Genomic DNA, 15,775 nt, shown 5'->3' with positions numbered 1-15,775 from the left:
GGAAAGATAGCCCTCAGCGATTCCATTAGACTGTTCTGAGGAATTTTCTGATGTGCCTCAATGGTTAGAGGCATTGTATGTTTCTACTTACATTGGCGGTATTACAATGAAAATGCTCCTGTAATTGCACTAAGTGGAGATGATGAGACATCCTCCATGCACTTCTTCCTTCTTTCTATGGTCCTACTCTGGTACTATGCATTAGTACAATGAGTCTTTTTGAATTCCACTCTCTAGCTACCCCTCTTCCTGGCTGCACCTGACTATTTGCACACTTCAGTGTCAATATCTGATTCCAGAGTTGCGTTTTGCATTTTTAACATGAATAAACCTGGCTATTTCCACATCCATTATCCTTCCTCATCCTATCAGCAGCTAAAAGGCTGATCTGTGCCTTTCTTAACAATAGACAAATTTTCTAATGCTTTCCTACTTCAGCTCGAACTGAAAATAGTCCAGACACTTGTCTCATCACATGCTCAACTCCCTCCTGATCTTACTCACCCATCATCTTGGATATGTTGGCCTGCATGTGCGTGGATAAACAACATCTCAATCTTACAGTTCTTCTTCTCCCTTACCCCTACAGCCCAAAAATCCCTTCATCGTTCTGCATGCTATCTTTCACTAAGATTATGTTCTCCCTCCAGTTCCAATCATTTAAAAATCCCGATTTCTCCACCACATCTTCACCTGTTAAAATCCTAAACTCTGGAATTAATTCTCTAAATTTCCCTGCCACGCTTTCCAACTGAGATGCTAAATTAATCCTACCTCTGTCACTGGGCATTTGGTCAACTCCATTTATGCCTCCTTAACAGGTTGGCTGTTAACTTTCTGTTCAATAACACCAACACAAAGCATCTTGGGCCTATTTGCGAGGGGAACAGCATCTGATAATGTTGGATCCGCCTGTGAGATGGATTCTATTGAGGAAGCCCATTCATTGCATTTAAAACGTTCCCAATAACTTACCTTGCCTACCACTCCCCAGCCACCAATTGCTGCAACCAATATTTTTGAACCATTCTCAACTTTTTACCATTGCAACCCCAAGTCCATTTCACCTTTTAACCTCTGTGTGGTGATCTCCGAAACATTTCATTTACTTCCCATTATTTTGACCTGTTCCACTGACTGACAAGTTCTATACAAGAGGAAGCACCACCCAGATGATCAGAGGCAATGCTTTGTGTACGGTGTCTATAAATGGTCTTGCTTTGTAGACAGTTTTGGTTTCTGAAGATTTCTACCCAGAACTCCATTGCTGCAAACCTGGCATCAAGTAGTTGCTTAGGTTGGTGACTGTCCAGGAGTTAAACATTCATTTCCAGTTTACTCTTATGAGAAACTCAGCAGAAAGAAAAGCAACTTTTTAACTCAAAAAATTGCTTAAGAACTTAAGACACAGGGAATTTGCTGTTAAATGATATAAATGCAAATATTTACAAAAGGAACAGCTTCTTCCCCTCCATCATCAGATCTGAACAGTTCATGAACACTGCCACAATATTCTCTTTGACACTATTTATTTTGTAATTAGCAATAATAAATAGCCTTTGCCCTATACTGCTACCTCAAAACAGCAAACTTCATGTCATATAAAACCTGATTCTGATGGAGTCTCTGAATGGGCGAGTCTTCATTGTCAACCAGTATGTAATGAGTACATTCCCTTAATCTAAGGAGGTGGAGCAATAAAATTCACTGCAGCAAACCACATCCTTTAAATTACAAGATTGTTACTGAATCTGTTTCACCTGTGAGCGTGCCCACACCCTCATAAATGTGAAGCAATGGTACTAACACCCAATGTCGAATCATTTCTGCAGACCAAATTCCATCTTCAAAGAATATTTGGTTAATCAATTCCAAGAGAGGGAAGCATCCTCTGAATAGACAGTGGAAGACGACCCGAGCAGGTGTCCAATATAAGCACCACTTTCAACTGGAACAAATGTTTACATTGAAGGAAAGGTTCAAGGTAAACATTTTCCTTAAACATTCATTTGATTTAAACATTGCTATACCACTCTAATGTTTGCAGCAGAAGAGTTATAACCTCTTAGTCCAGCTTCCTCAAAGTTTATTCTGATGGGAATATAAACTTATCTGTGTTTATGGAGCTAATAAGAGATCGAAATTACTTTAACATAGAGGAAGAAAGCATGGAACACCTGGGTGTGGTTTAACATCCACAGAAGCACAAGTTCAAATAGAGACCAATGGTTAAACACTGGCTGAAATGGTTCAGGAACAAATCTAGATTTTCCTAACTAAGTAGAACTGCCCCAAACCAATAAACTCATTCAGCAGTAATACAGTAATATCAAGGATACAGCTTTCAAACAATGTCAGAGAAAGGTGAATATTTGAAATTATTTGCAAATTTAAAAATGCAACTTGGACAGATGCTGGTTACTTTTTGGACCTTTCTGCTGGACAAACAGACCAAAGAATTGTTCACCAATTCTAATGAAAGATAATCAGCCTGAAACACTGACTCTGTTTTTCCACAGTTGCTGTCTGATCTGCTGAACATTTCCTGCGTTCTCTGTTTCTACTTCAGTAGTTCATTCCAAACCCTTAAAAGCTTAAAATTTCCAGATGCACATTAGGCTTTTCCCTCCCAATTCCCTTTTAACCAACTCAGTGCCCATGAGCCTTGAATGACCCACTAGAGGGAACAGGCTCCCTCTATTTACTTATCTATGCTGCAGGTGAATTGATTATGGGGAGCAAGGACATGGCAGACCAATTGAATAATTACTTTGGTTCTGTCTTCACTAAGGAGGACATAAATAATCTTCCAGAAATAGTAGGGGACAGAGGGTCCAGTGAGATGGAGGAACTGAGCGAAATACATGTTAGTAGGGAAGTGGTGTTAGGTAAATTGAAGGAATTAAAGGCAGATAAATCCCCAGGGCCAGATGGTCTGCATCCCAGAGTGCTTAAGGAAGTAGCCCAAGAAATAGTGGATGCATTAGTGATAATTTTTCAAAACTCGTTAGATTCTGGACTAGTTCCTGAGGATTGGAGGGTGGCTAATGTAACCCCACTTTTTAAAAAAGGAGGGAGGGAGAAACCGGGGAATTATAGACCGGTTAGCCTAACCTCGGTGGTGGGGAAACTGCTGGAGTCAGTTATCAAAGATGTGATAACAGCACATTTGGAAAGCGGTGAAATCATCGGACAAAGTCAGCATGGATTTGTGAAAGGAACATCATGTCTGACGAATCTCACAGAATTTTTTGAGGATGTAACTAGTAGAGTGGATAGGGGAGAACCAGTGGATGTGGTATATTTGGATTTTCAAAAGGCTTTTGACAAGGTCCCACACAGGAGATTAGTGTGCAAACTTAAAGCACATGGTATTGGGGGTAAGGTATTGATGTGGATAGAGAATTGGTTAGCAGACAGGAAGCAAAGAGTGGGAATAAACAGGACCTTTTCAGAATGGCAGGCAGTGACTAGTGGGGTATCGCAAGGTTCAGTGCTGGGACCCCAGTTGTTTACAATATATATTAATGACTTGGATGAGGGAATTAAATGCAGCATCTCCAAGTTTGCAGATGACACGAAGCTGGGTGGCAGTGTTAGCTGTGAGGAGGATACTAAGAGGATGCAGAGTGACTTGGATAGGTTGGGTGAGTGGGCAAATTCATGGCAGATGCAATTTAAGGTGGATAAATGTGAAGTTATCCACTTTGGTGGCAAAAATAGGAAAACAGATTATTATCTGAATGGTGGCCGATTAGGAAAAGGAGAGGTGCAATGAGACCTGGGTGTCATTATACACCAGTCATTGAAAGTGGGCATGCAGGTACAGTAGGCGGTGAAAAAGGCGAATGGTATGCTGGCACTTATAGTGAGAGGATTCGAGTACAGGAGCAGGGAGGTACTACTGCAGTTGTACAAGGCTTTGGTGAGACCACATCTGGAGTATTGTGTGCAGTTTTGGTCCCCTAATCTGAGGAAAGACATCCTTGCCATAGAGGGAGTACAAAGAAGGTTCACCAGATTGATTCCTGGGATGGCAGGACTTTCATATGAAGAAAGACTGGATGAACTGGGCTTGTACTCGTTGGAATTTAGAAGATTGGGGGGGGGATCTGATTGAAATGTATAAAATCCTAAAGGGATTGGACAGGCTAGATGCAGGAAGATTGTTTCCGATGTTGGGGAAGTCCAGAACGAGGAGTCACAGTTTGAGGATAAAGGGGAAGCCTTTTAGGACCGAGATTAGGAAAAACTTCTTCACACAGAGAGTGGTGAATCTGTGGAATTCTCTGCCACAGGAAACAGTTGAGGCCAGTTCATTGGCTATATTTAAGAGGGAGTTAGATATGGCCCTTGTGGCTACGGGGATCAGGGGGTATGGAGGGAAGGCTGGGGCAGGGTTCTGAGTTGGATGATCAGCCATGATCATAATAAATGGCAGTGCAGGCTCGAAGGGTCGAATGGCCTACTCCTGCACCTATTTTCTATGTTTCTATGTTTCTAAACCTGTAATGACCTTGAACACATTTATGAAATCTTCTTAGCTCCAAGGACAATAAACCCACCTTCTCCAGTTACTGAAGGAATAACATGTTCTTGGAATGCTGAAAGGTAGAGCAAAACAGGTAGAAAAACTATAGAATCATTGTCGAAGAACTGTGTTATATCATGGCGGACGTGGTAAAGGGAGATTGTATGTAGGGAAGTTCTGGACAGGTAAGACAAGATCCAAAGATTTCTCTCATCTATATCTGTCCTATGAATCACAGAACTAAGAGCAGTTCATAATCACACAGAATACGAGACCAAACAGCCCACAGAACTATCAAATACTGGCTATAGATCTGGTAGGGACTCATCACAAAATCCTATCTACAAGAAGTTTTAGTTTGGTCAACTTGAATTTAAACATGTTACGTTGAAAACAATGTATAATAACCATGGTAACACTTCAGATGTGTTTATGAGAAATACATTTGGAGAACAGACGAAAATTGAATCATGAAGATTTAGAATGTGCAAAGTTAGATGGAAATGCAATATGACTATTTGATTCAGTATTGTTTTAAGATAATTCATTGAACCCAGCCAAATTAGCCAAATACAAGATCTGCTCCAGAAGATAGTCTTGCCCCATTTCAACTACACAAGTACTACAGCACAAATACAACCACTGATAAACACAGTACAATTATCTTAGAAAAAAAGGGGCCACTTAAAGTTCACCGAATCTTATTATAGAAGCTCAAACTTACGGAACAGAGACTACTTAACCCAATCTGTTCACAACAACCAAAACTATTTCAGCTAATCCCACCTCCCAGAATTCCATACACAAAATATAGAACTTACTTAAATATTTCTAAAAATAGGATGAGGCTTTCTCAGGGCTCAAGTCCCAGATCTCCATTACCTGAAAAGTTCTCACTAACTCCTCTCTATTCCTCTTACCGTACTTATTTATCTTTCTGTTAAATTCACAATGTTGATGAAGATCATTATAATATTAACCACTTTGATTAAAATTTGTCAGCTCCATTTATTTCTAAGAGAACAAACTCAGTCTACATTTCATAACTACAATTCTCCATTCCTTGTTACACCCACATATTTCCGCTACCCCATTCTGATGCTGATGTCTTCTCTAGGTAACGTGGTAACCAGAACAGGACACAATTACATGTACTGTACACAAGCTATTGGCATTTTCCTTACAGTTCCTAAGTTTCTGCTGTTAGTTCTCTTTTTTACAAGTTGAACAACATAAAAGAGACCTTTATGCATTTAACTACTTGTGGATATGGACACTAAGATCGCCTCCCCCCTCAGTATTTGTGAACATTCTCTTGCCTTATTTAGTCTTCCAAAGTGTAATTTATCACACTTAACCATTTGCCTCACTTTTTTTTGCAACCAAGGCAGTGGCAAAACTTCTAAAGCTAGTTTACAGATAGCTCCCTGGCACTGCACATTTCTTTATCAGTGCCAACTCAGTGTCATCTCCAAGCATGCTAAATAACGGCTCCTACATTTAGCACTGGCCCTTGCAGAACCCTACGACAAATAACTTTCCAGCCACTAGAACCTATCAATCATTACTCCTCATTGTCACGAAGCCAATTTCACATGATTTCTACTTGTCCTTCAGTTTTGGAGATCTTAATTTTCCAAGAAATCTGTCATGCAGGACCTGCTCAAACATTTATAGTTGTCTCTGAAGAAAAAATACTGTCCTGTTGACTGTTGAATACTGGAAGTTTAAACTTTGCCTTCGCAACCTAGAACCTTTGGCATCCTTTTCTTGGATGCAACAATGCTAGTTGCTTCAGGAAGTAGACCAAACATATTGTACACAGGAAAAAAAACCAGAAAATCCAGTAATCACTCTGTGGAGAGAGAAGATGACTGTTTCAAACTAATGCCTGTTTGTTAGAACCATGAACGTTTAGGAAACAGACATATTATATGTTGCGGATACCACAAGACACAGGAGCAGAATTAGGCTATTTGGCTCATCAATTCTGCTCCACCATTCTATCATGACTGATTTATTATCCCTCTCAATCCCATTATCTTGCCTTCTCCCCATGCTATTTGATTTCCTTACCAATCAAGAACCATTCAACCTCCAATTTAAATATACCCAATGATGTGGCCACCGCAGTTGTTTGTGGCAGTGAATTCCACAGGTTCACCACCCGCTGGCTAAAGTAGTTCATCCTTGTCTCTATTCTAAAGGGATCATAGCATTCTGAGGCTGTGCCCTCTGGTTCTAAATTCCCACACTACAGATAGCTTAGACATCCATGCTATCCAAGCCTTTCAATATTCAACACATGTCAATGAGATCTCTCTCCCCCATTCTTCCAAACTCCAGCGAGTATGGCCCACAGCCATCAAATAGTCGTCATACGTGAAGGGGATGGGTGGAGAGATTGCCGGGACTGAATGTTCAAGAAAGGATGGAGACCAAGAAAAACAGTTACTTAAATGGTGGTGATGCCAGAGAAAGGGAGAGATGGAAAGACAGAGGGAGATGAAAAGAAAAGGCCAATTCTAGCACGGATAGGAAAATACCAATGGCTGTAAAACAGAAGGCCAACTAGACTACCTCTGTTATTTGGCCAAACCAGCTCTCACACTGAACAAATTCTTGTTTAACTCCTATTGTTTTTTTTTCAAATCAACAATTTAAAATGGGGAACAGTCACATGTCCAAACTGTACCAGTCTTTTGTGGGAACATTCCTTGTTCTGTCCCACTCAGGACCCCTTCTCACTTCATCTTCTCATACAGGTGGTTGCATTGGCTCTACATCTTGCTCCCATAAAGAGCTTGAACATTTTATTGCCATAGGAAAAGCAGTAGGCCGTTCAGCCCTCAAATCTGCACTGTCATTTAATAAGTGCATTGCAGATCCAATTTTTCACAAGTCCACATTTCCACCTTTATGTAAACTCTTAATTCCCTTACCAATTAAAAACCGACCTGTTTCAGCTTTGAATATATTCAAAGATTCAATGTCCAAAACATTCTGCCCAAGGAATTGTAGACTTTCCCTTTTGAGAGAAGGAATTCCTCATCTCAGTCTTAAATAAACACTTAGAATAGCATCTAATGATAACAAATCTTTACATAAAGAACAGGACCAAAGCACACTCAAAGTCTTAGTGCCTTGTATATTTGTACTTTCTTCCTTCTATTCTCCAATCACTTTGAAATAAGACAAGATACAATTAGCTGTCCCAGTTACGAGGCACACCCACAAGCTAACTTTGCATCTGTTTCCCATCTATCTTTTTCACATCATCCATGTCTGATTCTTCTCCACATATTTCCATCTCTGGGATGGGGTTGAGCAACCAAATGTCCCTGCAACCCTACAGTCTCCTACAGCAGGCTTTAGTACGCCTCCTCCCAGTCTGCTTCTGACAAGGTTAAGTCCATTCTCCTGACCTGTCACATCATTTCTAATTAGCTCACTTTCCATTTCAGTGATTCCAAGATGTACTCCTACTCCTCCACCATCACTGACAGGGCCCTCCACTGCATCTGGTCTATTTTCTGAACATCTGCATTCACTCCCTCTCCTTCCAGCCAGAACAACAAAAGCATTTGCCTTCTACCCCACCAGGCTTACTATTCAACAATCAACCTATGTGGTTTTCCCCCATCTCCAAAGATAACCAGCGGACAGATCTCCCTCTCGGCATTCTGATGGGATTGCTTCCTTCTCGACTCCCTGGCTAGCTCTTCTTTCTGCACCAGCTCTACCCTTTGCATACAAATACAGGAGATGCAACGTCTGCCCTTTTCTTTCCTTCCTATCATTTAAGGAACCACCCACTCTTTCCAGAAGCAGCTACCATTTATTTGTACATTGTACAATAGCATATCCTTTACATTGAGGGAAAGAAACATTGATTGGATAACTGATTTGCAGAACACCTCCACTCAATCCACAAGCTGACTGAGGTTGAGATCATAGAACGTAAAACAGTACAGCACAATACAGGCCCTTCAGCCCATGATGTTTGCTGACATGTTAAACTACTCCAAAATCAGTCCAGGCCTTCACTCCTATAATGTCACCTGTCACTTTAATTCCACAGTTCATTCCCATTCTGATCTCTGATATTATTCTAAAAAAGCTCAGTGCTGCTCCGGGGTGATTATCTAATCATTCATTCAGTTTCTTAGTCTCCATCCAATGATAGGCAGCCTCTGTTCTCTTCACCTGTCCCCATTCTCTGCAACTTGAGCAGTGCTCAGGACTCACAGCCAGCACCAGAGCCACTAGTGTCAATCTGGTTTCCCTGGATCTCTACCTTTGTGCACACACAGACAGCCTTTTCTCTTCTCTCTGTAACTTAAAACCTGGACTTTTACAACTTCTCCCAGCTTTGATGAAAAACCATTGCCTTGAAACTTGCTGTATGCACAGATCCTGCCTAATCTGCTGAGCATAACAAATATTTTCTGGTTTTATTTCTGATTTGCAGCACTGCAGCTCTTTATCCTTTCATTACTACGAACAGGAGAGGATCCATTGCCCAGTTATACAGAAGGACCATTCCTGCACTAACTCCCAATCGCCGTTAATCAAAGCAGCTGCTTACAAACTTAACTGGACATATGGGTCATCACACAAGCCCTGGCACATTTCCCCTCTCTTTACAACTCTGCGGCAGACATCTAAGCCATCTTCCAGTTCAAGTGGAGATCTAAGATGGAGCGTATCTAATGTGTCACAATGCATAAGTCTCCGGAAAATAGGATAGAAAGTGTTCCCAACACCGTCCTGGCCACCTCTGTGTGTGACTACACCAAACTACAAATTTTGAACTTGCTTTGAAGAAATAATGAGATAAAAATAACTGTGGTTGCAAAAAAATATTTATCTTGAGGGTGGTGCTTGGTGCTTTGTGCATAGAACTCATAGACTAGATGACACTATTAATGTTAAGAAAATCGTATACTGTTTTCTATTTCTGATATTTATCAATATATTTATATTTTTGAAATTACTTTTATAATTTATGAATGTCTCATTTTTGAAATGAAAAATAATTGAGACAGTGGGGACTAGAACCACAATAAAACTTTTGCCTGTTCCTCCCACCTCAAAATGTAAGCTTATGGAAATAGCTTCATGCCATTCTAAAGGTCAATGAAAGTCTTCTTGATTTATAAGGTCTATAATGTTTCACCGCACTCTTGGTTTGATATAAACTGTGGGATATGGCATTCCTAAAATTCTTTGTATGATTTTAATCCACATCTTCAATATCCTGTTTCAAAATGACAGCAGACACTGTTTCTTGAAATCTGAACAAAATTAACATTTTTTAAAAATATAATATTATAAACATAACTCATTCCTGTTCCCTTCTACAAGTATCAAAGCTTGGGATCAAAAACACCTCAATCATGGCACCAATCATCTGAAGTTATAGGATATATTGAGCAATCTATAATTGAGCAATTGAAGGCGCAGTTTCATCTGCTGGTGCGGTAAGTCTGAAATAAAAACAACATTTGCTGGAAATATTCAGCAGCTCAGGTGGCATCTGTAGAGGTATTGCCTCACTTCCTGAGTTTATCCAAGCATTTTCTATCCTAAACCTTTGTTTCTTCTAAATCAGGAGTTCTGAACCTTTTTTAAGCCATGGACCCCTACCATTAACCAAGGGGTCCATCAACCCTAGGGTGGGAATCGCTGCTCTAAATGGAGAGCAGAATGCTGCCAGCAGTTAACAATTCTGCAACACTGCAGACAACTAGTCTTTGTACAACAGAGCTCCCAGGTGCTTTTGGCCTCGCTTTATTGTCCTTCTCTCATTATTTTCGCTGTGTATTTCAACAGTCCAGGAAAACTCTTGGAACTCACCTTTTTTTGTGTGTTTCTACACTTGCAGATCAAGATCCAACTTGTACACACATTATCTCATCGCATTACCATTCCAGTTTTGAATTCAAACTCGGCTTCAAGATAATAGAATGCTGATTGCAAGCTTTGTCAGCCCCCACCCCAGTAGGAAGGTACTGAATTGCTGATAATTCAGTGCATTAACAACCCCCTCCCTTATATTTTATACAGCATGGAGCAAATCAAATGGCACGTTCCCGCCTTCCACCTACCCTTTCATTCACAATAGTTTAGTTTCTATGATTCGACATTAGACCATGTTTTATTTTAAGGCATTGTTGGTTATATAGGTCACTATCTAATCCAACAGAAATAAATGAGGAGCAGTGTCCTTAGGCAGAGCACAGCTCAATCTGTTGGGCAACAAACTGAAGTCCACATCTTACCTTTTGCCACCTCCTCTTCCATAGCTGGCCCTGGATAGTAATGAAATTACGAGCTTCTGAATAAGGGACAGCTAAGCCAGCCAGTGCCAGTCTGCACAAACTCCAGCTGCCCTAGGAATAAATCACACTGGAATTCTGAGCAGCTCCAGTCAAGACACTCATGGGAAGAGATTAGAAAATTATTTTTGTTGGAAGTTGTCAGTCCAGACTTGCCCAGCCCCACCTCCAAGCTGATGACAGACCAGACATTCCTGCCTCTCCAATATGGTCACCACCGGGAAGGGAGGAGGAAAAATTTGAATATAAATAGAGGCACTCCAGTGAATAGTTTGTGGAGTGAGTACTGTTGCTTTCTACCAGTGTTAGAAGTTATGTACAGAACAAAGGAGAAAGTGATGCTAACTCCCTACATAACTGTCACAATTTACTATTCTGATCCGAGAGATTGATCTCAGTAATCAAGGAGGGTCACTCCCAAAATGCTTACGTTTTCTTTTACACTGATGTCCAGCTGTACATTGCCACCATTTCCTTTGAATGTGCTGTTTATTTTTTTTTTTAAATTATTGTTTGACCATATGCAACTTTAATGAATGCTCACCTCCTCTTTCCCTAAACTTGTGCATTCCAGGAGAACGTCGGATTAATAATTATTCTGCACCGACCTGAAACACAGTCTTTGCTCCCTTTTGCAGATGCCATTTGACCGGCTGACCATTTCCTTCATATACAGTATTTTGCTCTTATGTCTCTGCAGGTGGGTCAGCACAAAAATCCTGCCAAGATGAAAAGCCCTGTCCCTCGACAGACTAGTGTCTAAGCGGTCAAAGGTTTGTTGTGTTTCTCAAAGTCCTTGCTAGTCTGAAAGCTGTCATAGATTAAGTAAGATTTTAAGAAACAATGAAGATGAATAAAATTAAAAACTCTCTAATCTGATGATTGATCTTAGGACACTGCTAAAGTTGCTGTTCAGTATGTTTACTGAATATGGTATCTTTAAACAAAAGTAAAAAAATATAGGTTTTACACCTTGTTCATGTCCTTCTGCCTTGCAAGTGTAAAATCTCCATGGTGATGGAAAGGGAATGGCAGATTCTGCATCAGAGCAGGACCTGAGTGCACACGGTTTGGGGGAAATGTTGTAGACATCTAGGGTGTCACGAGAAGAGGCCTTTGTCATGTGCAGGCCTCTCCGTCTCATGTTCTACCAGTCTCTTGTTGCCAGTAGAATCTTCTATGCTGTTGTGTGCTGCGGCAATGGCATCAATATGGGTGATGCCTATAGGCTCAATAAACTGATTAGAAAGGCTAGTTCCGTTATAGGAGCCAAACTAGGCATACCAGAGGCTATGATAGAACAAAGGACCCTACAGATAATCCTGGTAATTCTGGACAATATTTCTTACCCTTTGCATGCCACCTTGGCTGAATAGAGGAGTACTTTTAGTAATAGACCAAGACAATTGTACTGCTCTAAAGAGCACTATATGAGGTCATTCACACCATAAGAACATAAGAAATAGGAGCAGGAGTAGGCCATCTGGCCCATCGAGACTGCTCCATCATTCAATAAGATCATGGCTGATCAAACCATGGACTCATCTCCACCTACTTGCCTTTTTCCCATAATCCTTAATTCCCCTAGTATGCAAAAATCTATCCAATCTTGTCTTAAATGTATTTACTGAGGTAGCATCTACTGCTTCACTGGGCAGAGAATTCCAGATTCACCACTCTTTGGGACAAGCAGTTCCTCCTCAACTCTGTCCTAAATTTACTCCCCCGAATCTTGAGGCCATGTCCCTTAGTTCTGGTCTCACAAGCCAGTAGAAACAACTTTCCATCCTCAAACTTATCTATCCCTTTCACAATTTTATATGTTTCTATAAGATCTCCTCTCATCCTTCTGAATTCCAGTGAGTACAGTCTCAGACAACTCAATCTCTCCTCATAGTCTAACCCCCTCATCTCTGGCATCAACCTGGTGAACCTTCTCTGCATCACAAAGCCAGTATATCCTTCCTCAAGAAAGGAGACCAGAACTGCACAAAGTGCTCCAGGTGCAGCCTCACCAGTACAGTTGCAGCATAACCTCCCTGCTCTTAAATTCAATCCTTTTAGCAATGAAGGCCAACATTCCATTTGCCTTCTTGCTTCTTCACCTGCAAATTAACCTTTTGTGATTCTTTCACAGGCACTCCCAAGTCCCTCTGCACAGCAGCAGCCTGCTGCAACCTTTTACTATTTAAGTAATAACTTGATCTTCCAATTTGCCTTCCAAAATGGATGTCCTTGCATTTACCAACATTGTACTCCATCTACCAGACCCTTGCCCACTCACTTATCCTATATATATCTCTCTGCACTCTCCATTTCCTCTGCACAATTTGCTTTTCCACTCAATTCAGTGTCATCAGCAAACGTAGATACAGTGCACTCGGTCCCCTCTGCGAGATTGTTAACGTACATCGTGAAAAGTTGTGGGCCCAGCACTGACCACTGCAGCACACCACTCACCACTGATTGCCAACCAGAGAAACACCCATGTATCCCAACTCTCTGCTTTCTATTGTTTAACCAATTCTCTATCCATGCTAATACATCACCCCCAACTCTATGCATCCTTATCATCTGGATAAGTCTATTATGTGGTACCTTACCAAACGCCTTCTGGAAATCCCCTGTATCCACTACACTTTGTTATAACTTCAAAGAACTCCAGCCATTAGGCTCTATAATGAGTCAATCTATAGCTGGGGAAGTGATGACCCCTCTTGTCAGACTGTTTGAGGTAACTTAATTTTTTTCTTTCTTCTCTTCTAATATTTGTGTATCTGTGCACTTGTAATGCTACTGTGACACTATAATTTTCTTTGGGATCAATAAAGTATCTATGTATGTGGGGGCAGGAGCAAGCTGAGACAATGGGTCTACCTGGACAAGCAGGTTTGTGGATCTTGGGTAAGAGGTAGAACGGGAGGTGAGGGGTGCCGAAACTATGAAGATGGTGGCAGTGGATGGGAGATCCCCAGATGTCCAGATAAGGTCAATGATGGTGTGGGAGACAATGACCTGGTGCTCCTTAGTGGGATCCTGTTCAGGGGTAAGCAAGAGGTGGTGTCTGAGAGTTGCCGCTGGGCCTTAGCAAGGTAGAAGTCAGTACGCCAGATCTGTCGGACGATGCTAAGGATGTTCTACGAGTCTGTGGTTGCCAGTGCGATCATGTTTGCTTTTGTGTGCTGGGTCAGCAAGCACCAACAGAATCAACAAACTCATTCGTAAGGCCGGTGATGTTGTGGGGATGGAACTGGACTCTCTCACGGTGGTGTCTGAAAAGAGGATGCTGTCCAAGTTGCATGCCACCTTGAACAATGCCTCCCATCTGCTACATAATGGACTGGTTGGGCACAGGAGTACATTCAGCCAGAGACTCATTCCACCGAGATGTAGCACAGAGCGTCATAGGAAGTCATTCCTGCCTGTGGCCATCAAACTTCATAACTCCTCCCTTGGAGGGGCAGACACCCTGAGCCAATAGGCTGGTCCTGGATTTATTTCCTGGCATAATTTACATATTACTATTTAATTATGTATGGTTTTATTACTATTTAATTACTTATGGTGCAACTAACGAAAACCAATTTCCCTCAGGATCGATAAAGTATGACTATGACCACTACAGCACCACCTTTGTCTGCGAAGGGTCTCGGCCCGAAATGTTGACTGCTCTTTTTTCCATAGATGCTGCCTGGCCTGTTGAGTTCCTCCAACATTTTCTGTATGTTGCTTGGATTTCTGACAACTGCAGATTTTCTCTTGTTTATCTATGTATGTTCCTGCTTCACCATTAGACAGTGGTAGACTGCAGCCAGAGGAGTTGCTAGGCCAGTAAATCTAAGATTTCTGCACTGGTGTGGAAGTTCTGGGGCAACTGCTAACATTGTCCCACACACCAGTGATACAGCATAGGACCATGCTTGCTATTCCTGCATTCTGAGCTGTTTCACTAGCTCTGGACCCGAAACCTTTGGAACATATTGCAACAACTCTGCTGACATCGCATTAAAAACTCTTTAAATGGGAAGCAAGTTGTCTGGGTTCACCCCACAATATATTGTGCAGATATTTACCTGGACAAGTGAATGCATGATGGTAAAAGCTTAAGAATCAGACAGAACAGCAACATGTTTGATGAAGAGACCCTGATGAAATACTTGGCACTCTATCCACATCTAGCATGTCAGTGCTGCATGCGATAAAATAGTTTAGTTCAGATGCAGGGATGGTCCCCACCTCACAGTAGGAGTAGGGTAAGTGGCACTCTGATTCTTTAAAAAGGTATTTATAACGTTGTTGTGACCTCCATGCATATAACACCAAGGCTAATAGAAGACAACTTTGATCTGGGACATCTTTTGTTTTTCCTTTATAGCTGTTTAATTTTTGCACACCACTTCTGCATCTCGTGAAGTGCTTAGGGACAAATTAAAGGGAGCTGTGAACTATGATTCATTTTTCATTTCCTTTTCCATGAACCCAATCGCATTTTACTTGCTGCAGATACCAGTCCTTGTAAACAGGACATCAATCTTTGCTTGCTGACTCCCTTCTTGGCTGAGAAGGTCTTTCATTCCTACCCCAACACTAATTCATCTCAAGTCTTTATGCCTTCATCTTTTTTTCTGTTAAAAGAAAGGATCCCATTATTGTTGCCTTTGTTGTGTTCACTCCAGATTACCAGCAGTGCAAGAACAATATCTATTTGCCCCACGAAGATGATTTAAGTAAGATACCGGAGATCGCTGCTTTGCATCCCAGGAAGTGCTGATGGCCACTTTTATAACATTACCTTTCAGTTGAGTTTTTTCCTGCCCTCTTCCTTCAACAACAATTAGTGATAAGTGAAGAAAGATAATAATACAGAAAGACTTCAGCTACCCACTTTTGGCTCGTCAGTGTT

At 41.2% G+C, this 15,775-nt stretch overlaps 1 protein-coding gene across 4 annotated transcripts in view; it reads right to left on the bottom strand.

Moving 5' to 3' along the window:
* LOC134337283 (tumor necrosis factor alpha-induced protein 8-like protein 1) overlaps positions 1-15,775 on the bottom strand; it is a 65,838-nt gene that overhangs the window by 16,979 nt on the left and 33,084 nt on the right. Inside the window, exon 1 of one of the 4 annotated variants that reach the window (XM_063032153.1) lies at positions 10,816-10,963. The exons of the other annotated variants lie outside the window; for them this stretch is intronic. Coding sequence (XP_062888223.1) covers positions 10,816-10,837 — 22 coding nt within the window. The 5' untranslated portion in view covers positions 10,838-10,963. Of the gene's footprint in view, positions 1-10,815; positions 10,964-15,775 lie in introns of those variants that run through there. 4 annotated transcript variants of the gene reach the window in all.

This window comes from Mobula hypostoma, chromosome 24, assembly GCF_963921235.1.
Source record: "Mobula hypostoma chromosome 24, sMobHyp1.1, whole genome shotgun sequence".
Classification (NCBI taxonomy): Eukaryota; Metazoa; Chordata; class Chondrichthyes; order Myliobatiformes; family Myliobatidae; genus Mobula; species Mobula hypostoma.
Note: the sequence above shows the minus strand (reverse complement) of the source record. Positions and strands in the feature narration are given on the sequence as shown.